Here is a 26,237-nt window from a genome sequence, read left to right on the forward strand (position 1 = left end):
GAAGCCTCACTCTATATCACCGTATTTTCCACGCAAGCTTCTATTTCTCACCATCAACATAATGTTTACACAAATTAGAGTGGTTTTCATTGGACTAGTGTCAAATAATAAATATTTTCTGAAGAAAGTCTTAAGTTAGGGGAATGTTATTATTGTTGTTGTGTGTTGTCTGGTCAATTCTGACTCATACAGACCCCATAAGACAGGGTAGAACTGCCCCATAAGGTTTCCAAGGAGTGGCTGGTGGATTCAAACTGCCAAGCTTTTGGTTAGCAGCCTGAGCTCATAACCACTGCATCACCAGGCTCCTTGGTTAGGAAAAGTAGAAACCAATTCATCAGATGACTTCCTCAAAGCCACACTGGACGTAGAGGAATTTGAGAACGTAGCTCAGTCTTTCGAGTGAGACTCAGGGCCCCCAGCTCCCTTCTCTGTCTTTGGGGTGTTAATGCCCACTCAGGGTGAAGCCCTGGGCCCCTCCTCAGGATATGAGGAGACCAGTGCAATGTGCTGGCAGTCGTGGTGCCCCGTGAACAAATGTGCCCACCTCCCTGGGAGACAGGAGATGTGACCTATCCCCCCCACAGGAGACAGGGCACTCGGAGCAAATGATGACCCACATGCCCACCTCCCCGGGAGACAGGAGACATGACCTACCCCCACCACAGGAGACAGAGCACTCGGAGCGAATGATGACCCACATGCCCACCTCCCCGGGGGACAGGAGACATGACCTACCCCTACCGCAGGAGACAGAGCACTCGGAGCGAATGATGACCCACGTGTAGCTGGGCTGGGGACTCTGCTTCCTCTCACCCCCCAACCGAGGCACCGCATATTCCCAAACAACACCTGGGTTCTTGCCCTGAAACAGAAGCTGCAAAAAAAAAAGAAAAAAGGAAACAAATTACAGTGAAATCAATGTGTATGTGTTCACTTGTTTGTAAACACTTAAAAAACGACAACACTTTCAACAATTCAGTCACGATGATAAAACACTTGCCATCCTCCAAAATTTAGTTTCCTAAGCAGGGGTAAGGAGCCCTGGTAGCACAGTGGTTAAGAGATAGGCTGCTAACCAAAAAGCTGGCAGTTCGAATCCACCAGCTGCTCCTTGAAAACCCTATGGGGCAGTTCTACTCTGTCCTATAGTGTTGCTATAAGTCATAACAGACTCGACGGCAAAGGGTTTTGGAAAGACTATTGCCCATTCGAAAGGTCCCTGGGTGGTGCCAGCAGGTTGTCCTCGGTTACCAACCTAAAGGTTGGCAGTTTGAACCCATCCAGTGGCACCACAGAAGAAAAGGTCTGGCAATCTGCTTCTGTAAAGATCACAGCCAAGAAAACCCTATGGAGTACAGTTCTACTCTGTAACACATGGGGTTGGCCATGAGTCAGAATCGACTTGATGGCAACAGGTGTGGGCATTACCCCATTCAGCTTATGGATGGATTTGTGCTTGTATGTGATCTGATTATAAACATTATTCTGTGGACTAAGAGTTAAGCTCACAGTCATCAATCTACAAAAACACCCTGAGATCCCCAAATCCACGTCCTGAAACTGAAATGATGGGCTACCTCCACAATCAGAGTTTCGTTGGTTGGCCCAGCTGAGGTCAGACTCTCCGGCTGCTTGTGGGAACGTCTGTAGTCGAAGGCAGTGCCGGCAAACTTGTATCGGCCTGGCCAGTCCAGAGTCCAGTGTCCATTCAGGTAGTATCTCTGGAGGGAATTGCGCACAGAAATGTAGGAGGTGGACACGTTCATTTCATAGATGCGTATAGTCTGGGCTCCAGCAGGAATGATGACCATCTGATAGTACTCTATATTAGAGGAAATGGGGAACATGGTACTTCATCCAACGATGCCAAGGCAAAAGCCCTCTGCAGCTTAGATTCCCCATATATAAAACTTGAGAGTCCACATTTGGTACAAGGAGAAGATCTGTTTCGACAATCAATTATGTTAGTTCTCTAAGTCATTTATTTATTTATTTTTAATTGGAGCAGAGCTATTATAATTTTCAGTATTCCTAAGAACGGCTTAAACTCAAATAACCTAGCAAACACTTCCAATCAAAACAAAAAGCTTGAGAAGTGAAGCTCAACCTAAAGCAGGAAATGAAACTGTAAAACTTTTAGACGTCTGATCACCTGCTCTACTCACTGTCACCTCAAGCCCGTCCCACAAAGAAGTTCCAGTTCATATCTTTTTTAGTAAAACTTGCAGGTGGCTCTGAAGCACTCACGGTTTGTGGCGTGGTGCTTGGTGTAGAAACCTTTGTGAATCATGCAATCTGAGTTATTTCCTTTGCACACACCACAGGAGTCTTCAACGGCATCTGACCCAAGGACGTTGTCGCAGCCAACTCTCTGGAGGACCCCACAATGTCACACGCCATTCATATAAGAAAGGACAACACAAAGATGTCACAACCTGCAAGCAAGAAACCGCCTCCCCATGATAGTCAAAAATCATAAACACAGTGTCGTTAACAAATATTTATTGGATACCCAATATGTGCACAGTGAGACGATTCTACGCTTTAGACCCAAGGCAGGGGACCTTTAAATGTGAAACAGACTCTGTCCTCTTTGGCGTTATTGAGCCCTAAATGAAATCTGTCAGGTGGTCATGTTGGAGACACGAGTGAATTTCAGACTAAAATGAAGAGCTGGGGACAATGACAAGCAATGTGTCCACATAAGGTTCCATTGGACAGGTGCTATTGTCCTTTGAATAGCCTTGCACACTTCCAAGAGGTAGGGATGGCCACATGGAAATTACTCATAGTAGTAAATTAGGTAATGTGCATACTTGTTCAACGCCTTAGAATTTCAGGAGTTCTTTGCAGTTTCTATGACGCTTACTTGTTTTGTATTGCATCTCAGAGTATAGTCTCTAAAATGTAAAAAGTCCATCCAAACACAAAATAACTATAGTCCATTCTCCCTTGTTTGTAAACTTGATGCATTTCGGAACTCAGAGTGTTTTGGCTTTTTAAAAAGTAATAATATTATGCATATGATACATATCATCTGGGCATCCAGCAGGGCCTAGGGTTGTCGTTACTGGATGCCCGTTGAGTTGATTCTGACTCATAGCGACCCCATGTGACAGAGTAGAACTGCCTCATAGGGTTTTCTAGGTTGTAATCTTTATGGGAGCAGATACCAGATCTTTCTCCCATGGAGCCACTGGTGGATTCCAACCACTGATCTTTTGGTTAGCAGCCAAGCGCTCAACTGTTGTGCCACCAGGGCTCCTCAACAAAGAGTGTAGTCTATAAAATGTAAAAATAAAAATAAAAAAAAATCCATTCAAACACAAAATAACTGTAATTCACAATCCCTTGTTTGCAACTTTGATGCATTTCAGAACTCAGAGTGTTTTGGATTTTGGTAAAGTATGTAATATATATCACGTGTGCATCCAGCAGGGCCTAGGGTGGCATCCCATAACACCTCTTCATGTTTCTATAGAAAACGTGTACATGTTCATGCTAAGCGGAATGAGCGAGACCAATAAAATAGTCTTCTAATTGTTCAGGCAGGTTACTGCCACCAAACAAAATCAGATCAGCTTTTTTATATTTTACGGCTGAATGAGTCCCCCCAAAACTTCCTATTTCAGAGCTTTTGGGATTTCAGAGTTACAGATAAGGGATTGTGATTCTGTGTCACCAAGAATATATCAGGAGTAATGAAATATTTAACAAATATCTCATAATTAGGCAAAAAGTTAGAGATTTGAGCATTCGAAAGCGCAGAGATCTTTAATAGGCTCGCCTTGTCTAATTTCCATAAATGATTACACTAAGGGTCTTAGTGGACCATTTAACTTTGCCACAGCCATACAGCTAGTTAGAGGAAACCAGGACTGCAGTTTGCTGACTCCACTGAATATGCCTGCTGGGTAACTTCCTCCTTTAAAAACTCACTGTTTACATGCAATGGATTTGAACCTGAACTGAGGTCATAGTATCATTCTTTGTACTCCTTATCTCAATACAATCCCGTCACTTTATGTTCCCTGAGCTGCAGTCTTTCCCAGCCTGTCTCCCACATCCCTCTCCATCCACCTGGTCCCAACAGAAGTTCAGGCTTTGAGGCCACCGCAATAGCTGCGAACTGGCCTGTAGGCTCTGAGCTCTTCTTGCCTTCATTTATTTTCCCTGCTACTGCCCAGTGACCCTGAGGCTCCACCATTCCCAATCCCAATGCCTTTTCCACATACACCAGGGGACACCCATGCCAACACCTTTCCCTGGAAGTGAGAGTCCCTTGGAGAGTGAAGCTCCACTTGCCTCTCTGCACCCCATGCATGTCCATCCCTCAGTGTCCCCAGGCTCCTGCCTGCCTTCTGGGGACTCTCGTGACTCACACTGTGTCCACTCCACCCGCTTTCCTCAACCACCCTCTTCCAAGTGATCCTCTAAGATCTAACTCAGATGGTCCCCTCTCCACAGAGCCCATGGAATCTCCCACGCCCACACCTAAGACAGATTGAGCTGCACTCCTCTCCTCAAGCGCTATCAAAACACCCCACCGCATGTCATCAGTACGTGTCCATCCGGCTTTCTCCCCCACCGGGCTCTGTCCTCGACCCTCGACTCATCTGTCTATCTGCCTGGTCTCTCTAGCCCCGTACAGGGAGCCTGGCACAAAGCAGACTGTCTGGAAATGTTTGTTGAATGAATAAAGGATCGTTATTACCTCACATATCCCATCTACACAAACATTACGGCTATCCTCCGAGCATGGGGTCCCATCTTTGACTTTATTTGACAAAGAAAAGAAGAAATCAAATCCTTCTGCGATACAGTAGAGTTTGCATAAGTTCTGATCTTAAAAAGAAATACACACACAAACACAGATAAGAAAGATACTTAAGCTCTAATCAGATTTGCTCTGAATTTTAGATAGACTTATTTCATTGTTTTTCTTGCCCAGAAAATAACTCCCACACAATAACGCATAAAAAAAGACATTTTGTGATGGTTGCCTCATACGGTTTTGCTTTTCCTTTTAATCTTTCTTATTTTTTGTTAAATGATTTGCCATTAATTTTTCCTCTTCTCTGTCCTTACTCACCCTTGTTCTTTACACACTGATTGGCACATAGTAGGCATTCAATAAATATTTGTTGACTTAAACTATGACATTAATGTTTCACTCTTTTACTAGTATAATTCACTACTCTCTTGTAGAAATGCAAAAAAGTCACTACCATTTTATAGCAATATACAAGACTCTTACCAATAAAATATAACAAAATATTAAAATATTCACTGAATTTCTTAAGAGCTAATGCATTCGATGAAATACATAAGATTTTTAAACTGAAAAAGACTTTTTAGACAAAATCTCCAGAGAATAATGTTTTCTATAAAATATAATGGATTGTCAAAAAAAAAAACTAATACATGGAGGATAGAGGTACCATCATATATTCAGATTGGCAGGCCAAGTTCACTCTTTCTTTGATAACCCATTCCAAGGATTTATGATGTATATGATTAATATGAAAAAATGGCAAAAAACTGTGGCCCTGCTGTTGAGTCAATTCTGACTTATGGTGACTCCATGTGTGTCAGAGTAGAACTGTGCACCATAGTGTTTTCAGTGGCTGATTTTTTGGAAGTAGATTGATTGCCAGGTCTTTCTTCCAAGGCACCTCTGGATGGGTTCCAACAGCCAACCTTTTGGTTAGTAGCCAAGCTCTTAACTTTGTACTGCCAGGGTTGCCATAGTTAGGATGAACTTTTATAGAAAATAAAACCTTTTTTCCTTTTGTTCGTGTCTTGGTAAAGAAGAGAATAGTTGGTAACTGAAATTCTTTACTGTCTTACGAGTTTTCATAGGCTAAAGACTCATCTACATTTTCTTTATTGTGCAAAAATAAGAGACTCAACTGGATAATTCTAAGAGTCAACTTTAATGTATGATTAATGGATATATTTTCTGAAGGCTGTCAAAGTCAGAAGTAGCATACATATTTTCTGACCCCAATTTCTACTTTTATCTCATGCCTACTAGTCTCCTTCTCAAGGGCATAATCTTTAATGGGTATAGGAATAAAAGCACAACCAAAAATGCTTTGTGTGGGACTACTACACTTTTTCATTCCAGAATTTACTATCTTCAGAAACCCGTTACCATGAAAACACTGTACACATTGGAGCAATAAAAGAAAATATCAGATTGGACAGTCCAACTTATGCATTTCGCGAGTATCTCCGCCATTTGCTTGGACGATATTCCCAGATCCAAAGAATGCGAAGACTATGTGTTCTTTGAATTCCTCTTTAAATTATGCTACTTCAGCTATCAAGTTCAAGTTATTATAAGAATTATACATATTTCTCTTCTACGAGACAGTAAAGTCTTACATATGCTACAAATATCCTTCTTGGTTTATAGTGATAGAGCAAGACTTTCCAAGTATGGTACATTTGAGAATTATTTGATTTTCCAAAAAATACTAAATTTTTTCTTTTCTTCCTTGATAATTATAAATATTCAGCAGGTGACATGCTTAGAGCAACATCACCATCCACTACTGTGATTCTTATAAAAAAATTTGATCCATTCACAATGCACCAGCTACTTTGAATATTTTTATTACCTCCCCGGTGAATTTTCATCATGTTATGCACACACCTTCCGTTGGCTTGTTACTCTCTCACCATACAGTTGGGCAAGTTAGCAAGAGGCCAGTAGCTATGGGGCTGGCAATATCAAACTAACCCCCAAATAACTAAAAGAATAGGACCTGTGATACTGACCTCACATGGTGATATTTGGTCTATTCGAAAACCATACTGTCAATATGATGATCCTTTCAAGAATAGAGGTAAGACACTATCAGGAGATTAGTGGAAAACCGGGGTGGAGATTTACCTTCAACTTGCGTGTAGGGCTTCCATTTATAATGCCATCCTCTAAACTGTTTGCTGTTGTATTCCGCGCACTGCATGGCTCGGAAGTCCAGACTATTTTCAGGGCATTCCTGACTGTTGCAAAGCTTCAAAGTGCGCGTAGAGCCCTCACAAAACTTCCCTCCGTGGGACGGTCTGGAATATATATTCAGCAGTTAGAAACTTAACATTTTAGCAGCTCTTCATCCTGTCCTTGAAATTAGACCTTTTGGAGGAATGGGGCTGATAGTGTTAAATTATTTAGAGTAAAGTGCATTTTTAAGAAGTCACTGACACCTTCTTAGGTATTAATAATATGGGTAGCGTTTTCCTTTTCTATTGCATGTATTCTTTACTACATTGGCAGAACATGATGGGACTTGGAAAGTGGGCTTGCATGGATTGGTTCTCTGATGCCTCCCATCATTCCCTGAAGGCAGGTTGGTGTCTTTGTTCCCACGTTCCATGGGGGAGGAGGATGATGGCTGTCCCAGAATTACATAGCCCAGTTGACAGAAAGCACAGCTGAGACTGAAATTTAACTATTCACTCCAGATCTTCTTTCCACTGCCAGTCTCCTTATGACAAGGCCAGGACACCAACATTAGGAGAGAAGAACCAGTCACTTTTGCCGGTTGGCAATGACCCAAACACCACCTCCAACCTCCAACAGAGTTTATTTTACACCCCAGGACTGTAAAAACAAACAAACAAAAAAAACAAAAATCTGTTGCCTTCGAGTCAATTCCGATTCATAGCGACCAGGACTGTATCGTCCCTGAAATAAAATGTAGAGCAGGGGTGACCTATTGAGGACTTTCTCTCATGTTTTAGAGACAAGGTTAAAACAACAAGTGATATTAATTATTTCTTAAACAAATCTAGGTGCAAAAGGATGACTTAAAACCCCCATCACATAGATGATGGCTTTTGACATTCTCGTCTTCTAACAGAGACCACAATTAAACCACGTTATAAAGACAAATATATTTGATGGACACACCAAATTTTGTCTTTTTTTTTCCCCATGAACATATTGTTCTTACTGATTCTGAATCATTTGTGTTCTATATCTTTTCATGGTTTATTAATATTATTATTGGTTGTTGTTGAGAACATACACAGCAGCAAATACACCAATTCAATGATTTCTACATGTACAATCCAGTGACATTGATGACATTCTTCAAGTTGTGCAACCGTTCTCACTCTTCTTTTCTGAATTGTTCCTCCTCCATTAACATAAACTCACTGTCCCCTAAGCTTCCTATCTAATCTTTTGAGTTGCTGTGGTCAATTTGATCCCATATAGATATATCTTAAAAGATCTATGCTGCACAAAGCAGACATTCTTTACTAGATAACCTAAACTATTGTTTGATTTAAAGAAGACTTAAGGGGATTTTTTGGTTTAAGTTTCAAGGCTTAAAGATTACCTTAGGGTAATAGTTTCAGGAGTTCATCCAGCCTTCTTGGATCCAGAAAGTCTGGATTCCATGAGAATGTGAAATTCTCTCCTACATTTCCCCCTTTTGATCAGGCTTATTCTATCAAATCTTTGATCAAAATGTTTAGTAATGGTAGCCAAGCATCATCCAGTTCTTTTGGTCTCATGGCAAAGGAGGCCATTGTTTTATTTTTAAGGCAGATCCTTGGCATTTCAACTGCATATGATTAAAATCTAATTCCTGAAAATCACTGTCAGGTCTGTTAACCTTTTCCTGTGGTCACATAGTTATAAACATTCTAAATTATATTTTACACATAAAATTTAAGAAAAGCTTGAGGGAAACACCTTTCCTATTTAGTGTTTCTTACAACAATGTGTAAAATGTACAACTAATATCACCAAGGTTAGGTACAGGGAGGGGGCTTGGAAGGCTCATGACATACAGATGGCTCATTTGTGAAGATGGGGTTGTACATACTTGGGATTTGTGCAGCTTCGGTCTCTGCGGGAGACTCCTCCTCCACAGGTCCTGGAGCAAGGGGACCAGTGAGACCAGTCCGACCAATGGCCGTGGGTGGGCTGGGGACCTTTGTCACCGTATTTCACACACTGTCCTCCACGGCACCACTAAAAATCAAAATAATAATAATAATAAGATTCCATGACTTGCTGATAGATGATTTCATTTGATCACTATTGTCACAGTGAGTATTGGGGAGCTTTGTAAAATATGCAGACATTAACATTCCTACCCTCAAGCAACATCATGATAAATAAAGACTGAAGTTGTCAAGGATTTCATTTTACTTGGATCCACAATCAACACCCACAGAAGCAGCAGTCAAGAAATCAAACGACGTATTGATTGGGCAAATCTGCTGCAAAAGACCTCAAAAGTGTTACAAAGCAAAGATGTCACTTTGAGGACTAAGGTGTGCATGACCCAACCATGGTATTTTCAATCACCTCATATGCATGTGAAAGCTGGACAATGACTAAGGAAGACCAAAGAAGAATTGATGCATTTGAATTATGGTGCTGGTGAAGAATACTGAATATACCATGGACTGCAAGAAGAACAAACTAATATGTCTTGGAAGAAGTGCAGCCAGAATGCTCCTTAGAAGAGAAGATGGCGAGATTTCGTCTCACATACTTTGGACATGTTATTAGGAAGGACCAGTACTAGGAGAAGGACATGATGCTTGGTAAAGCAGAGGGCCAGTAAAAAAGAAGAAGACCCTCAACGAGATGGATTGAGACAGTGGTTGCAACAATGGGCCCAAACATAGCAACGGTTGTGAGGATGGCAAAGGACTGGGCAGTGTTTTGTTCTGTTGTACTCAGGGTCTCTATGAGTTGGAACCGACTCGACGGCACCTAACAATAACAATAACAACCCTCAAGTATCATATAGAAAAAAGTAAACTTAATGTTCCCTTTTTTCCTCCCAAACCTAGTATCATTCCATAAAGCCTGATTCAGCATGTTATTGCTGTTGTTGTGTGCCACCGAGTCAATTTCGACTCATAGTGACCTTGTAGGACAAAGTAGAACTGCCCCACATGGTTTCCAGTGCTGTCTGTAATCTTTATGGGAGCAGATCATCAAATTTTTCTCCTGTGGAATCGCTTGTAGGTTCAAATTGCTGATCTTTCGGTTAGCAGCCAAGCACTTAACCATTGTGCCACCAGGGCTCCTGTGATTCAACATAAAGGTAAGATAAATAGGAAAATCATTTTCAAACGTCTGAGCTCAGGGAACTTTAAGTAGGGACTGTTACACAAGCATTCAGTCCCATTGTTCCTCTCTCAAGTCAGCAAGCTCTAACCTCTCCTGAATGCAAGGTGATTTTCATATCTCATTTTCAGAGAGGCCGAGTCTCAGGTCACAAACTCCAGCTTGTATGGGTCCATGTGGGTCAACACCTTATCACTTCTGGCTGGAGCCTTGTGCTTTCATTTCAACTCAATGCTGTTGACTGAAGGCATGTCAGAGGTCTGTGTGCTTTGCAGGAGATGAAACAACCCATAGGGAATGCCATCTGCTCCCACAGGGGCTGGAGATGCTGTCAGCTCCCTCTTCTCTCAGGAGAAGTGCTTATCAATAATTATTCACACCAAAATCCACGTGGTTACTTAACTCCTAACACACACACGACGCATGACGGTTAGCATTGTGTTCGACAGCATTGGTCTTTCTTCCTGGGGTTTCAAGGATCTCAGAAGCCCAGGGCCTCTGCTGAGAGGACAGAAGGAAACTGCTCGCCCACTGACCCTGGTTTAGGTGGAACCAGCAGGGCTTGGCAGGCCTGCTGGGGATGTGAGGGAGGTCGACCTTTCTGTCCCTAAAATTACACCCACCGGATTTCTACTGAGAGAGGGAAAAAAAACGCTGCTTTTGTGAGAAGAAAATACAAGTACTTCGAGTATTAACTGAAGTCCCTGAGTGGCATAAATGGCTAAGCGCTTGACTATTAGTCAAAAGGCTGGCAGTTGGAACTCACCCAGAGGTGTCTCAGGAGACAGGCCTGGTGATCTGCTTCCGAAAGGTCACAGCCTTGAAAACCCTATGGAGCAATTCTACTCTGCACACATGGGGTCACCATGAGTTGGAATTGGCTCGATGGCAACTAACGTCACCTAAATTAATTATTGATGTATTAGGTTAAAACATACGAAATTACTGATGTGTGACTATTTTTGACACACAAGAATGGCAACTTCAAATGGTTCAATCTAATATGATTTAACCAAGAAAAAATGAATGTAAAAGCCTATGCAATTTTAAGGACTAAAGCTCATTCATTCAATGCTTTGATTCTTCACTATAAGTAAAATAATAATGATAATAGTAATAATAATCCTTTCTCCCATTACCACCTGCCCTCACACCAAATGACAAAGGAAATCCCTCTCGACTCAATGACAGTTATGCATTTGGGAATGGGATGACTGGTCTTGTGATGGCCTCATGGGTTGAAGAAGAGACTGGCATGGAGAACAGAACAAGGCCAGCTCTTGCTGGGTTTGGACAGGACCACGGGGAGAGGAAAGAGAAGACAGGGCCGTGTATTGTTATTTGTTTTGTTTTTATAACCATCTGGTAAGAGTTTTCTAAGAGAGGAGATACTAAATATGAAAGCAAATATCAATGAGTTGAAGAATCAGAAAATATGTTCAGGAAAAGCTATCTTATTTGAAGATAAAGAGGAAGATCTGGAGCTCCAGAGTGAAGGTCCAGAGTAGGAAAGGGTGGATGATGTGTGCTCATTGATGTGGATGTTGAGGGGCAAGTTGGACGATGCAAAGTTCATGCTTGGCTGGAAGGACATTGGCAGAACTGGGCACTCATGGAAGGGGTCCTAGGTTTGAAGTTAAATTGTATTTTGTTTTTGCACATCTGGGTTTTCCAGACTGCTGAAGAAGCAGCTTGGCAGAAGAGTCGAGGCTTACTTAGGTTGGCAGGTATCCTCTAGACTTGCACAAGAATCCAGGAAAGTGAGTGAGCATCACTGGAGAGGACAGTGAGTGTCACGGAGGAGGAGATGGGCGAAGTGCTGGGTGGTCCTGAGATGTCAAAGATGGGCCAGGATGCTTTAAGTACCCGGGCTCCCCAAAACAGGCTTTGGATGCCTAACACAAAGGAGGCCAATAAACAGGAAAAACTGAAGACCAGACAATGGTCTGTCTAACCTCAAGAAACGAACTTCATCAAAAAGTCACTTTCTTCATAGCAGGGTGGTCCCAGGTCTTGGAACTACAGGAATATACTTGGAATATTCTACAGTAGTTGGTGGGTTCTAGGTCACTCTCAATAACCATATTACTTCTGTGAACTTTTCTCCATGGTGGGAACTTCAACTGTTTTCAGCAATCACATTGTTATACACATATTGGTTTTGCTCCTCTAAAGCTATTATGTATCCATTATTGGATAAAGCGTACTAATGATCTGCCTGGAATGATCTGTTGCTGGATACTATTATTTTCAAGTAACTTTACCTCATTTATCTTAACTTTCTGTTAGCATTTCAGTTGTTTAACCTAAAAGAGTAAGCTAGCATTGCTTGTAAACATTTTAAATGCTTTCTGTCTATACTCACATTTAAATATGTTTAAGATATGAGATATTTGCTTTGGAATTTAAACATAATACACACACACACACACACACACGCACGCACACACACATGTTGTTGTTGAGTCGATTCTGACTCATAGTGACCCTATAGGACAGAGTAGAACTGCCCCATAGAGTTTCCAAAGAGTGGCTGGTGGATTCAAACTGCCGATCTTTCGGTTAGCAGCCAAATTCTTAACCACTGTGCCACCAAGGCTCCTTAAATATAATAGATAAATGATATTTAGGCAGTTATTTATTTTTCATATTTAAAATAGACACCAAACCCATTGCTGTTGGGTTAATTCTGACTCATGGTAACCCCATGTATTACAGAGTGGAACTGTGCTCCATAGGGTTTTATTGGCTGTGATCTTCACAGAAGCAGATCACCAGGACTTTCTTCTGTGGCACCAGTAGGTGGGTTTGAACTGCTAACCTTTTGGTTAGTAGTTGAGTGCAAACTGTTTGCGCCACCCAGGGACAATGAGTACCACCAAAAATGTTGGACATACAAAGAGTGAGGATGGCTACATTGATGATTTGGATCTAATATATTTCTGTCTTCCTCAACAGTCTTCTATATTCTGAAAAATCAGTGCAACCTCACCGCTGGTGGAAATGCAAAATGATACAACCATTTTGGAAAACGATATGGCACTTCCTTAAAAAGCTAGAGACAGATGTACCCTAAGATCCAGCAATCCCTCTCCTAGGAATATACCCTAGAGAAATAAGAGCCGTCACATGATTAGACATATGCACACCCATGTTCCTTGCAGCTTTGTTCACAATAGCAAAAAGATGGAAACAACCTAGATGCCCATCAACAGATGAATGGATAAACAAACTATGGCACATACACACAATGGAGTACTACACAAAGATAAAGAACAATGATGTATCTGCGAAACATCTCACAACATGGATGAATCTGGAGGGCATCATGCTGAGTGAAATAAGTCAATCACAAAAGGACAAGTATTGTATGAGACCACTACTATAAAAATTCATGAAAAGATTTACACACAAAAAGAAACAATCTTTGATGGTTACGAGGGAGAGGAGGGGTGGGGATGGAAAAATACTAAATAGACAATAGATAAGTGGTAACTTTGGTGAAGGCTAAGAGTACAAAATGCTGGGGAAGCCAGCACAATTTGTACAAGGCAAGGTCATGGAAGCTCCATAGACACATTCAAATTCGCTGAGGGACAGAATTACTGGGCTCAGGGCTGTGGGGACCATGGTCTTGGGGGATATCTAGCTCAATTGGCATAACATAGTTTATAAAGAAAATGTTCTACATTCTACCTTGATGAGTAGTGTCTGGGGTCTTAAAAGCCTATGAGCGGCCATCTAAGATACTCCACTGGTCTCATCCCTTTGGGAGCAAGGGAGAATGAAGAAAACAAGATACAAGAAAAAGATTAGTTCAAAAGACTAATGGACCACAACTACCACGGCCTCCACCAGACTGAGTCCAGTACAACTAGATGGTGTCCAGCTACCACCACTGACTGCTCTGACCAGGATCACAACAGAGGGTCCCGGACAGAGCTGGAGAAAAATGTAGAACAAAATTCTAATTCACAAAAAAAGACCAGACTTACTGGCCTGACAGAGACTAGAGAAACCCCGAGAGTATGGCCCCCGGACACTCTTTTAGCTTAGTAATGAGGTCACTCCCAAGGTTCACACTTCAGCCAAAGATTAAACAGCCCCATAAAACAAAAGGAGACTAATGGGGTACAACAGCCCAGAACAAGGACTAGGAGACAGGAGGGGACAGGAAAGCTGGTAATAGGGAACCCAAGGTCGAGAAGGGGAGACTGTTGACATGTCATGGGGTTGTTAATCAATGTCGTAAAACAATATGTGTACTGTTTAATGAGAAACTATTAGTTCTGTAAACCTTCATCTAAAGTACAATAAAAACATTAAAAAAAAAATCAATGCAACCTCAAATTAAAAAGGAGTAAAAATTATTATTCTTGGGTGTTAAGATAATGTTTTAACATTTTTAATGAAAAAAACCTGTCATTCTCTACTATTTATTAAGAACTTGCTGTCTTTCATATTTTGCCTTTTTCTTTATCATAGCTCACTCTGACCCAGAGGGTGGGGCAACAATACGTCCAAATAGCTCTTCCATGTTCTTTCGACGCACACTCTGAGGCTTCAACAAGTGATATTTAATGCTGGTGCCTTTACATGGTTGGAAACCCTGGTGGCGTAGTGGTTAAGCGTTTGGCTGCTAACCAAAAGGTTGGCAGTTTGAATCCACCAGGTGTTCTTTGGAAACCCTATGAGGCAGTTCTACCCTGTCCTATAGGGTCACTATGAGTCGGGATCAACTCGACGGCAACAGTTTTTTTTTACATGGTTAAATGGTGTCATGGTTAAATGATGTCAAAATAAATGACTGCAATCAATACTCAGCAAGGAGTGAAAAGATTCAGAGTCATGTCTTGTTGCCTGATGTTTGTGTCTATTAGCTCCAGAAAGCTCATCAATTATATCATCAGAAAAGTGGGAAACAAAACAGCCCTCTTCCTAATATTAAATACATATAGTGGTTTGGCATGGGTGTGAGAATGCACATATATCTGAGTAGCCAGGCTGAAAAAATACCAATGCAAGACAAGGGAAGATATATGGGTGGAAAGACTCTAACATCTGAACTGGATGCCATGAACCTAAGATTAGCTTCTTACCATGTCATGCCCACAAACAGTGCCTTCCGCTGCCGGCATAAATTTAGTCTCACATTTCCTTCCAATCCGATGACACCACAGGGCTTTACAGATGTCCTAAAGGGGAAAATAGGTCATTAAATAGTACAAATGATCCATATATTTATTGCAAAATATCACTGAAAAGTTTAAGAGAAAAAAAGCTGATATAAATTAAAAGCTGATGTCTTCTCAGTAATGGATGCAGGTGGCAGAGTGAGAAGTCAGAAAACCCATGTTCTGTACTTGGTTCTACTTAATTTTACCCCTGAAATTTGATTTATTTGTATTTATTCATCATAATATTAACAAAATTGTATATTTTATCTAAGTTACAAAGTAAAATATGCTAAATCTAGAAATCTCAGAAAAGCATGAAGAATCAAAGAAAATTTGACATTTCAGAATTTATTCTTTGACTCCACCTTTCATTAACCTCTCCAAGTCTGATTCTTCATTTGAATTAAGGATGATTATGAAACTTAGCAGGCTTGTCAATCTACCCATCCACCCACCCACCTATCCACCCACCCACCCACTCATCCACCCATCCACCCATCCACCCATCCACCCACCCATCCACCCATCCACCTATCCACCCATCCATGCACTTATCCATCCAACCATACACCTACCCACCCATACACCCATTCACTCACCCACCCACCTACCAATCCACCCACCCATCCACCTATCCACCCATCCACCCATCCACGCACTCATCCATCCATCCACCTAACCATACACCTACCCACCCATACACCCATCCACTCACCCACCCACCTACCCATCCACCCACCCATCCACCCACCTATCCATTCATCCACCCAACTATCCACCCATCCACCCATCCATCCATTCATCCTAAATTCACCATTCAGCATCTCTAAACCTTTGATGAAAGTCTAGAATATGCTAGTCATCTTGCTGAACAAAAAATTCCATAAGTGAATATGACCCAAACCCTATACTCTTGAGCTTGGTTTTGCCAGGTAAGGAGATTATGCTGTAAATCGGCGTCTTAAAATGTGAAATTATTTTAATATCTTAGTCATTAGTACCCTGCACAGTACTTGGTACCAACTGGTTTTCAATAGTGCTTTCTGGGTGAGTGGAACATCAATTAGTTTGTCCTGTAGAAATCGGTGACAGAGGAGCAGGAAAATGCTTGGTGTGAGGTGAAATTAACAATGATGAGAAAATTATCGCCATAAAAACGTTTGAGATGATGAAAGAGGGGCACCCTATGACATGAGAACATGAGATTTAGAATCTAACATTCAGTGTTATTTACAGAATGTTCCCCTTTTTTAGCCTTTTGCAGCGTTTTGCAAAGAAAGAAATATGGATGGAAAATAGTATTAAAAGCAATGGCTTTCAACTTATCTAAGCCCTCAGATACAAGATATTGGCGATGGGCCAGCTCATCCTAAAACATGCAAGTCCCTAACTTAGTCTATGTCCTGGCTTATGCCATCTGTGTACTTCAGCCTCATCCTGCAATCTCCTCAACCTCTGATTCCCTTCCTCCAGACAGGAATAAATCATATTCAAAGTTAGAAGAACTTCGAAATATCATATAATCCACATTAGTTGTTTTCAACACATCAAAATACATCTGAAACCTTGGTACGCCGTGGATGTGAAAAATAAACCTGTTGCCCTGGAGTCAATTCCTACTCATAGTGACCCTATAGGACATAGTAGAACTGCCTCCTAGGTGGCGAAGTGGTTAAGAGCTCAGCTGCTAACCAAAAGGTCAACAGGCAGTTCAAATCCACCAGAAACCCTACAGAGCAATTCTACTCTGTCCAATAGGGTTGCTTTCAGTTGGAATCGACTCGATAGCAACGGGTTTTGGTTTTGGAATCTTTATGGAAGCAGACTGCCTGGTCTTTTCTCCTGCGGAGCGGCTGGTGGGTTCAAACTGCTGACCATTCAGTTAGCATCTGAGTACTTAACCATTGCACCACCAGGCTCGTCATGGACGTAACTGCCATTTAATAGAAAAGTGACACTACCTCCCGGATAAACAAAAACATTCTGTTATTTCCAATGGCTAGATTACAATACAATGAAAATGAAACCACAATTGAACAACTCAAATCCAGTTGTTCCCCGTCACTTTGATCCTGCTTTGCCTTAACTGCCAGCTTCTTGACATGATGTACAATTATTGCATAAAATCATCGTGGGTGTAGGTCATCACATCCTTAATGAAATTCCAGGGTCCTCTTGCAGTTATGGGGACAAAGACTCTATTAAGACTCTATTAAACCATGGTTCTAAAGTCAGGGAGATGGAATGTAAGACTTGCTCGGGCCAGTGGGAGGTCCCAAATGTAGCACCAATACCAGAATACTACGGGGATCAAATTTCAAAGCAATTGTGCCAGCTTACTTTTCAGGATCAGGTCAGTAGGCAATGCTGATGAAGCAGAATAGATACTTGATAAAGACACAATGTTTGTAGTAACTAATTAATTGAGGAAGAAAAAAGTTAAATTCCCTGTAGAGAGTTTACTCTTGTTTTCATCTTTGGAGCTAAGGCAAGCTGTCTTTAAAGAAGGCTCTCACTTGCCAACAGTCCATTCACATTCCCATTAACTCAGAAGGTAAGCGTTACGGTCACAAAGACCAATTTCGGTAATATTGAATTGATGAAGCATAACACAACAAAATGACACCCCAAATAAAAACATTTTCAGATGATGGTTTGGAAATGTGTTAGCATGGTTGATCAAATTTGCAACTGCAGAAATTGGTAACAATCTTCAATTTCTTTAACTTTGGCATTAGTGGTTGGTGCATAAATTTGAATAAATATTAACTGCTTTTCCTTGTAGGCGTATGGATATTAACCTATTGCTGATAGTGCTGTACTTCAGGATAGATCCTGAAATGCTCTTTTTGACAATGAATATGACACCATTTATCTTCAATTTGTCATTCCTGGCATATTAGATCATATGATTGCCTGATTCAAAAAGGCCAATATAAGTCCATTTCAGCTCCATTAATGCCTAGAATATCAATTTTCATGTGTTCCATTTCACTTTTGGTGGTTTCCAATTTTCCTAGATTTAGACTTCGTACACTCCATGTTCCAATTATTAATGGCTGTTTGAAGCTGTTTCTTCTCATTTTGAGTCATGCCACATCAGCAAATGAAGGTCCCAAAAGCTTGACTCCATCTACATCATTAAGGTCAACTCTGCTTTGAGGAGGCAGCTCCTCCCCAGCTGTACTTTAAGTGCCTTCCAACCTGAGGGGCACAGCTTCTGGCACTATATCAGACAATGTTCCGCTGCTATTCATAAGGTTTTCACTGGCCAATTTTTTTAGAAGTAGATCTCCAGGCCCTTCTTCCTAGTCTGTCTTAGTCAGGAACTTGTCCACCACAGACGACCCTGCTGGTATTTGAAATAGTGGTGGCATAGTTTTCAGCATTATAACAACATGCAAGGCATCACATTAGGAAAACTGAGAGATGAGCTGTGGATAATAGACATCGTTTACATATAAAACTCAAGTAATTCGAAAGTAAAAGGATGGTAAAAAATATCACACAAAAAGCGTTCTTAAATTAGGTAATGTGGCCATATTAATATCAGATAAAGCAGAATTCAAGGAAAGTAAAATTATTGAAAAAAATATTGATAAAAGTGTCTGGAAAGCATAATTATCCTAAAAGAATCATGAAGATTTAACAATCTTAAATATGCATAAGCACGCACCTAATAATGGAGCATATACTATACAAAGCAAAAACTAATAGAACTAAAAAGGGAGAAATGGAAAAATCAACAATGACTGCTGGGGTTTTTAACAACTGTCTCTATGAGTTTGGTAGAAAAGGTTGTAAATATCACGGGAATATAAAAGATACAGATAATATTACCAAACAAATTAACAAAATAGATATATCCAGAACACTACATCCAGCAACTGCAGAATTCACATTCATTAATTGCCTTCAGTGATCAATTTCAGACTGCAGAAGTTGGTAAAAATCTTTAATTTCTTCATCTTGGTCTTACCAACTTCTGTAGTCTGAAATTGACCGAACATGCAATCAGGATGCATTGATAATTACCGGTGATTGGAATGAGAAAGTTGGACAAAGAAGAAGGGTTGGAAAACAGGGCCTTGGTGATAGAAACAATGCCGAGATGGCATAATAGAATTTTGCAAGACCAATGATTTCTTCATTGCAAATACCTTTCTTCACCAACATAAATGGTGACTATACACATGGACCTTGCCAGATTGAATACACAGGAATGAAATCAACTACATCTGTGGAAAGAGACCATGGAAAAGCTCAATATCATCAGTCACAACAAGGCCAGGGGCCGACTGTAGAACAGACCATTAATTGCTCACATGCAAGTTCAAGTTGACACGAGAACATTAGAACAAGTTGACCAGAGCCAAAGTATGACCTTGAGTATATCCCACCTGAATTTAGAGACCATCTCAAGAATAGATTTGGCACGTTGAAGACTAATTAATGACTGAAGACCAGACAAGTTGGGGAATGACATCGAGGACATCATACATGTAGAAAGCAAGAGGTCATTAAAATACAGTAAAGAAAGAAAAGACCAAAACAGATGTCAGAAGAGACTCTGAAACTTGCTCTTGAACACTGAGTAGCTAAAGCAAATGTAAGAAATGATGAAGAAAAAGAGCTGAACGGAAGATTTCAAAGGGCTGCTCAAGAAGAGAAAGTAGAGTATTGTAATGACGTGTAAAGAGCTGGAGATAGAAAACCGGAAGGGCAGAACATTCTCAGCATTTCTCAAGCTGAAAGAACTGAAGAAAAAATTCAAGCCTCGAGTTGCAATATTGAAGGATTCTATAGGGAGAATATTAAACGACACAGGAAGCATCAAAAGAAGATGGAAGGAATACACAGAGTCACTGTACCAGAAAGAACTGGATGACATTCAACCATTTCAGGAGGTAGAATATGATCAGGAATCGATGGTACTGAAGGAAAAAGTCCAAGGTGCACTGAAGGCATTGGTGAAAAACAAGGCTCCAGGAATTGACGGAATACCAAGTGAGATGTTTTCACAAAGAGATGCAGCACTGGAAGTGTTTGCTTGTCTGTGCTGAGAAGTTTGGAAGACAGCAACCTGGACAACCGACTGGAAGAGAGCCATATTTACATTTATGCCTATTCCAAAGAAAGGTGATCAAACCGAATGCAGAAATTGTCGAACAATGTTATCAATATCACATGCAAGTAAAATTTTGCTGACGATCATTCAAATGTGGTTGCAGCAGTATATCGACAGGGAACTGCCAGAAATTCAAGGCAGATTCAGATGAGAATGTGGAACAAGGGATATCCTTGCTGATGTCAGATGGAACATGGCTGAAATAGAGAATACCAGAAAGATGTTTACCTGTGTTTTATTGACTATGCAAAGGCATTCGACTGTAGATCGTAACAAATTATGGATAACATTGCAAAGAATGGGAATTCCAGAACACTTAATTTTACTCATGAGGAAGCTGTACACAGATCAAGAGGCAGTCCTTCAAACAGAACCAGGGAATACTGTGTGGTTTACAGTCAGAAAAGGTGTTCGTCAGGGTTGTGTCCTTTCACCACACTTATTAAATCTTTATGGGGAGCAAATAATCTGAGAAGCTGGACTACATGAAAGATGTGGCATCAAGATTGGAGGAAGACTCATTGACAACCTTCGTTATGCAGATGACACAACCTTGCTTGCCAAAAGTGAAGTAACCTTGAAGCACTTACTGATGAATATCGAAGACCACAGCCTTCAGTATGGATTACACCTGAACATAAAGAAAACAAAAATCCTCACAACTGGACCAATAAGCAACATCATGATAAACAGAGAAACGATTGAAGTTGTCAAGGATTTCATTTTACCTGGCTCCACAATCAACACCCATGGAAGCAGCAGGCAAGAAATCAAATGACGCATTGCATTGTGCAAATCTGCTGCAAAAGACCTCTTAAAAGGGTTGAAAAGCAAAGATGTCACCTTGGAGACTAAGGTGCACCTGACCCAAGCCATGATGTTTTCAATTGCCTCATATGCATGTGAAAGCTGGGCAATAAGGAAGACAGAAGAAGAACTGATGCCTTTGAATTATGGTGTTGGTGGAGAATATTGAATATACCATGGACTGCCAAAAGAATGAACAAATCTGTCTTGGAAGAAATACAAGCGGAATGCTCCTTAGAAGCAAGAATGGCAAGACTATGTCTCACATACTTTGCACATGTTATCAGGAGGGACCAGAAGGACATCACGCCTGGTAAAGTAGGGGGTCAGTAAAAAAAAGAGGAAGATCCTCAATGAGATGGAGTGACACAGTGTCTGCAATAATGGGCCCAAACTTAACAACAATTGTGAGAATGTCGCAGGACCGGGCAATTGTTTCATTCTGTTGTATGTAGGGTCGCTATGAGTGGGAACCGACTCAATGGCACCTATCAACAATAAAGCTATCTAGAAAATTCCCGACTATTTGGACATTAAATAACATACTTCTCAATAACCCATGGATTAAAGAAGAAATCAGTAGTGAAATTAGGACATATTTCAAACTCAATAATATTTAATATACAACATGTCAAAATTTTCAGGATACAGAGAATAAGGTGCTTAGAAGGAAATTAATAGCTTTAAATGTATTTAAATGGTTATATTAGAAAAAGAAATAAAAAAGGTTTATGGCTAATAATGCCTTTCCCTTAAGAAGCTAGAATAAGAAAATCGTATTAAGTCTTGGGATATAACAATGATAAAACAGAATTTAATGAAATAGAAAAGAATCTAACAACAACAAAAAAAAAAACCGACAAAACCTAGCATTGATTTGTTTTTTGTTTTTTTGAACAGGTTCATAGCACTGACAAACACTTAGCTAGACTGAGTAAGCAAAAATAATTTAAAAGAAAAAACAAACATGCGTTACCATTGTTAGGGATGAAGGAGGAAATACTACTATAGATCTTACAATCATTAAAGGGATAAATGGGGATACTGGCTGGGGGGACCTTTTTTGGTGAAAAATCAACAACATAGATAAAATGGACAAATACACTGGAAAAAGTATTTATTAAAAATGACACAAGAATAAAAAAACAAAACCCATTGCCGTCAAGTTGATTCCAACTCACAGCAACCCTATAGGACAGAGTAGAACCGCCCCATACTGTTTCCAAGGAAGCCCTGGTGGTGTAGTGGTTAAAAAGCTATGGCTGCTAACCAAAAGGTCAGCAGTTCGAATCCATCAGGCACTCCAAGAATAAATAGAACTTTCAAATAACTCTTTATCTGTAAATGTAATTTTCAAGTAATTACAAAAACCTTCCCACTGACAAAATTCTAACAAATGCGTTAAGAAAGAAACAATATGAATCTTATAAAATTCTTTTTAAAATGAAGGAGAAAGGAACACTTCTCAACTCATTCTGTGAGGTCAGCATAATTCTAGTATCAATTCTTGAAAGGAAATGATAAAACAGTATTTCTAAATAATTGCAATTAAGAACACAGATGCAAAAACCCTAAACAAAATGTTTACAAACAGAATCAGCAAAATATTAAAAACAGAAAAAATAAAAACTAATAATACATTATGACTAAATGGGGTTATCTCAAAAAATACAGGTTTAAGGTCCAAAAATCAATGAAAACAATTAAAAACCACATATAAAAATAATACATCAGATCAAGAAAATACAGGAGGAAAAAACCATATAACTGCATCAGCCAGAGCAGAAAAGTATTTGATAAAATGCAATGCATTGCTATGATAAAATCTCTCAAAAACTAGCAATAGATAGGAACTTCCTCAGTCTGATAAAGGGCATCGATGTAAAAATCAATCGCTAAAATCGTACTTAATGGTGAGGTGCTAAACACTTTACTCATAATAGATGGAACAAGGCAATTATGAAGCACAAGAACAGGCAAAACTGATGGAGGGTGATAGAGACCAGAAAAATGGTTGCCTATTTGGGGGAGGAAGAGGCTGAGTGGAAGGGGACAAGAGAGAACTGGTTTTATGGAAATAATCCATATCTTGACTGGGATGCTGGTGTTGTTGTGCACCTCTGAGTCGATTCCAACTCATAGCAACCCTATAGGACAGAGTAGAACTGCCCCCTGGGGTTTCCAAGGCTGTCATCTTTATGGAAGCAGACTGCCACATCTTCCTCCCATGGAGCAGCTGGTGGGTTTGAACCACCAGCCTTTCTCTTAGCAGCCAAGCGTTTAATCATTGCGCCACCAGGGCTACTACATTATCTCTTAAAACCCATTGCCATCGAGTTGATACCAACCCAGAAAGACCCTACAGGACACAGCAGAACTGTCCCATAGGGTTTCCAAGGCTGTCATCTTTATGGAAGCAGACTGCCACATCTTCCTCCATGGAGCAGCGGGTGGGTTTGACCTGCCAACCTTTCAGTTAGCAGGGGCGTGCTTAACAACTGTGCCACCAGGGCTCCTTGGGATGCTGATAACAAAGATGAATAAATTTACTAAAATTTGAGTTGGGCACCTAAAATGAATGCATTTCACTGCCCATAAATGTTTCCTCAATAACAACAAGCAAACAAAACAATGCCACACTACCGCGATTAGTCTTTGTAGTTTCCACACGGCATGTTGTTGGCCCTGACTCATGGCGACCCCATGCACAACAGAGCAAAATGCTGCCTGGTCTTGTACCATCCGCAAGAGCAGGTGTTGATTGGACTGCTGTGATCCATGGGGGTTTTCACTGGCTTATTTTTGGAAGTAGATTTCCAGGCCTTTCTTCTTAGTCCATCTTATGCTGGAAGCTCCACTGAAACCTGTTCAGGTAGCTGTACGTGAGGTCCACTGGCTGGGAATCAAACCCAGGTCTCCGGTGTGGAAGGCAAGAATTCTGCCACTGGACCACACTGACCTCTCCATGGCATTAAGCTACCATCAATGTTACTGTCCCAGTCACACAAGTAAAATACTGTGAAAACCAGAAGTATTACCCCGAAAATCTCATGTTTGAAAAGAAAACATTATACTCCTTTTTCTTAACAGAGGAGTAATACTAAACGAAAAAAACAGTCTTGGAGAACTTACATATTCTGCCCACGGAAAAGGCAACATGGGGAATATACGCTGACGACAGCTGATTTATTATCGTTCCAAGCTGAGATTACCAGTGGATAAGATAAGAATCCAGTTCTGGCACTTGGCTGTACTTGATCTGCTCCACTCAAGTTTAGAAGAAAGAAGATTATCACGTCAGACTTAAGTTGGGAGTATTTCCAGTGAATTCTGAAAAGTATAGAGGTTTCTGGAGGACTATGGTTTTTTTTTTCTGTTTCCCTCTTGATTTCATTATGCACTAGTATAAACGAAACCTCAAAAATTGTTACTGTCATTTCATGTATGGATAGCTTTCCTCCAAGCTTCTAACTCTCGATTTTATCTGTCTGGCAACAATATATGTGTCTGGGTTATATGAGAAATTTATATGAGGAAATCGCGCTGGTGGTGTCCCTGGGGCTGAAGGAGTGGATATTGCCTTCTATGAGAAACTGCTCTATTGAGAGACTATGTTTGGGGAATTTAATAATTACAAGCCTTAGATAGGCTGCTGTCTTAGCATAAACTATGCTTATATCGGGGGAAAGGAGAGTGGAAATATTGTTTTCATAATACCATCTGAAAAAATGCAGAATATCAATTTGCTAAGTCATACCAACCAAAAGTTATTGCTAAGCTCCCCCGTGATGAATCAGAAAGAAAAGATCCAACTTAACAGGCTGAGTCAGTTCTCCAGTGAAAACCGATACCCACAACAGTATCGACCCGCTTCTTTGCCAGTAAAACACGTGTTTCCTGTTATATCGGACCGGCCTCAACATACAGGATTTGACATTTGGTAGGTACCCAATAAATGAAGAATACATCAGTGTCCGTTACACTGAATGACATGGTTTTATGAAGCATATGTCATTGAGCACTTGCCAATGACCACTTGCCTTTTTGAAGTCCAGCATGCAGAGTTTGGCTTTCTCGCCGAACTGCCACTTGCATTGCGTGTTAGCGTCGTATAACTCTCCCGGCAACTTCTCCGGGTACTTGTATTCCTTCACAGGCTTCGGCTGGTCAGCAAGGCAAACAGCTTGAGCAGTGCTGAAACAGAGACCGGGTAACACAGTTAGAAAGGATGCGTATGCAGTTATGCCTTTTGTTTTCTAATGCGATCTTACAAAAAATTTCTCCTGAGGTCCAAGACAGCATTTATCTTAATTATGTTTAGATAGAGGGTTCACGTTTTCTGAAATTGTTCATAATACATTTCACCTTTTCCAGGAAAGCAATTTGTTCTTCATTAGAGTCCTCAAACTTCTCATGGGGGAAGGAGAGATGGAATCCTGTAATTACAACCAGATGTTCTACGCGAGAAGCTCCGATTACAGACACCTTTTATGGGCACTTCTTGCCAGGAACAACCAAGAGATGGAAATGGGCATCGTAACAGTCAAAACAAAACCAGTCTATTTTAAAGACTGGAATTTTCTTTTTTCTTTCTCCCTTTTTTTTTGTAGGCTAGAGGACACCTGTACAATAGTTTGTAGCTTCTAGAGGTTCCTCATGCAACAGTTTCCACCAACAATGGTCCCCATTCAGGCTAACTTCTGACTCGAATCATGAGCCGAGAAAGTTCACTATGAAAAGAAAACTAAGCCCATTGCCAGTGAGCTGATTCAACTAACAGCAACCCCAGGCGTTACAGAGTGGAACTGCTCCCTATGTTTTCTTAGCTGTAATCTTTATAGAAGCAGATTGCCAGGACTTTCTTCCATGGTGCCGCTGGGCGGGTTCAAACCATCAACCTTAGGTTAATAGTTGAATATAAACCATATGGGTTACCAACCCCCCCAAAAACACACGCACACACACCCCAAACCCATTTGCCATCGAGTCAATTCCAACTCATAGTAACCCTATA

The 26,237-nt window shown here is 40.7% G+C and overlaps 1 protein-coding gene across 1 annotated transcript in view; it reads right to left on the minus strand.

The window, feature by feature from the left end:
• ADAMTS16 (ADAM metallopeptidase with thrombospondin type 1 motif 16) overlaps positions 1 to 26,237 on the minus strand; it is a 225,964-nt gene that overhangs the window by 87,321 nt on the left and 112,406 nt on the right. The window contains exons 11-18 of the mRNA XM_004380276.2: positions 25,264 to 25,417; positions 15,211 to 15,306; positions 8,850 to 8,998; positions 6,905 to 7,077; positions 4,718 to 4,848; positions 2,251 to 2,374; positions 1,581 to 1,825; positions 739 to 877 (exon numbers count right to left, since the gene is read on the minus strand). Of these exons, the coding sequence (XP_004380333.2) occupies positions 739 to 877; positions 1,581 to 1,825; positions 2,251 to 2,374; positions 4,718 to 4,848; positions 6,905 to 7,077; positions 8,850 to 8,998; positions 15,211 to 15,306; positions 25,264 to 25,417 (1,211 nt within the window). The remainder of the gene's footprint in view (positions 1 to 738; positions 878 to 1,580; positions 1,826 to 2,250; positions 2,375 to 4,717; positions 4,849 to 6,904; positions 7,078 to 8,849; positions 8,999 to 15,210; positions 15,307 to 25,263; positions 25,418 to 26,237) is intronic.

Source organism: Trichechus manatus, unplaced genomic scaffold (genome assembly GCF_000243295.1).
Source record: "Trichechus manatus latirostris isolate Lorelei unplaced genomic scaffold, TriManLat1.0 scaffold00072, whole genome shotgun sequence".
Taxonomy (NCBI): domain Eukaryota; kingdom Metazoa; phylum Chordata; class Mammalia; order Sirenia; family Trichechidae; genus Trichechus; species Trichechus manatus.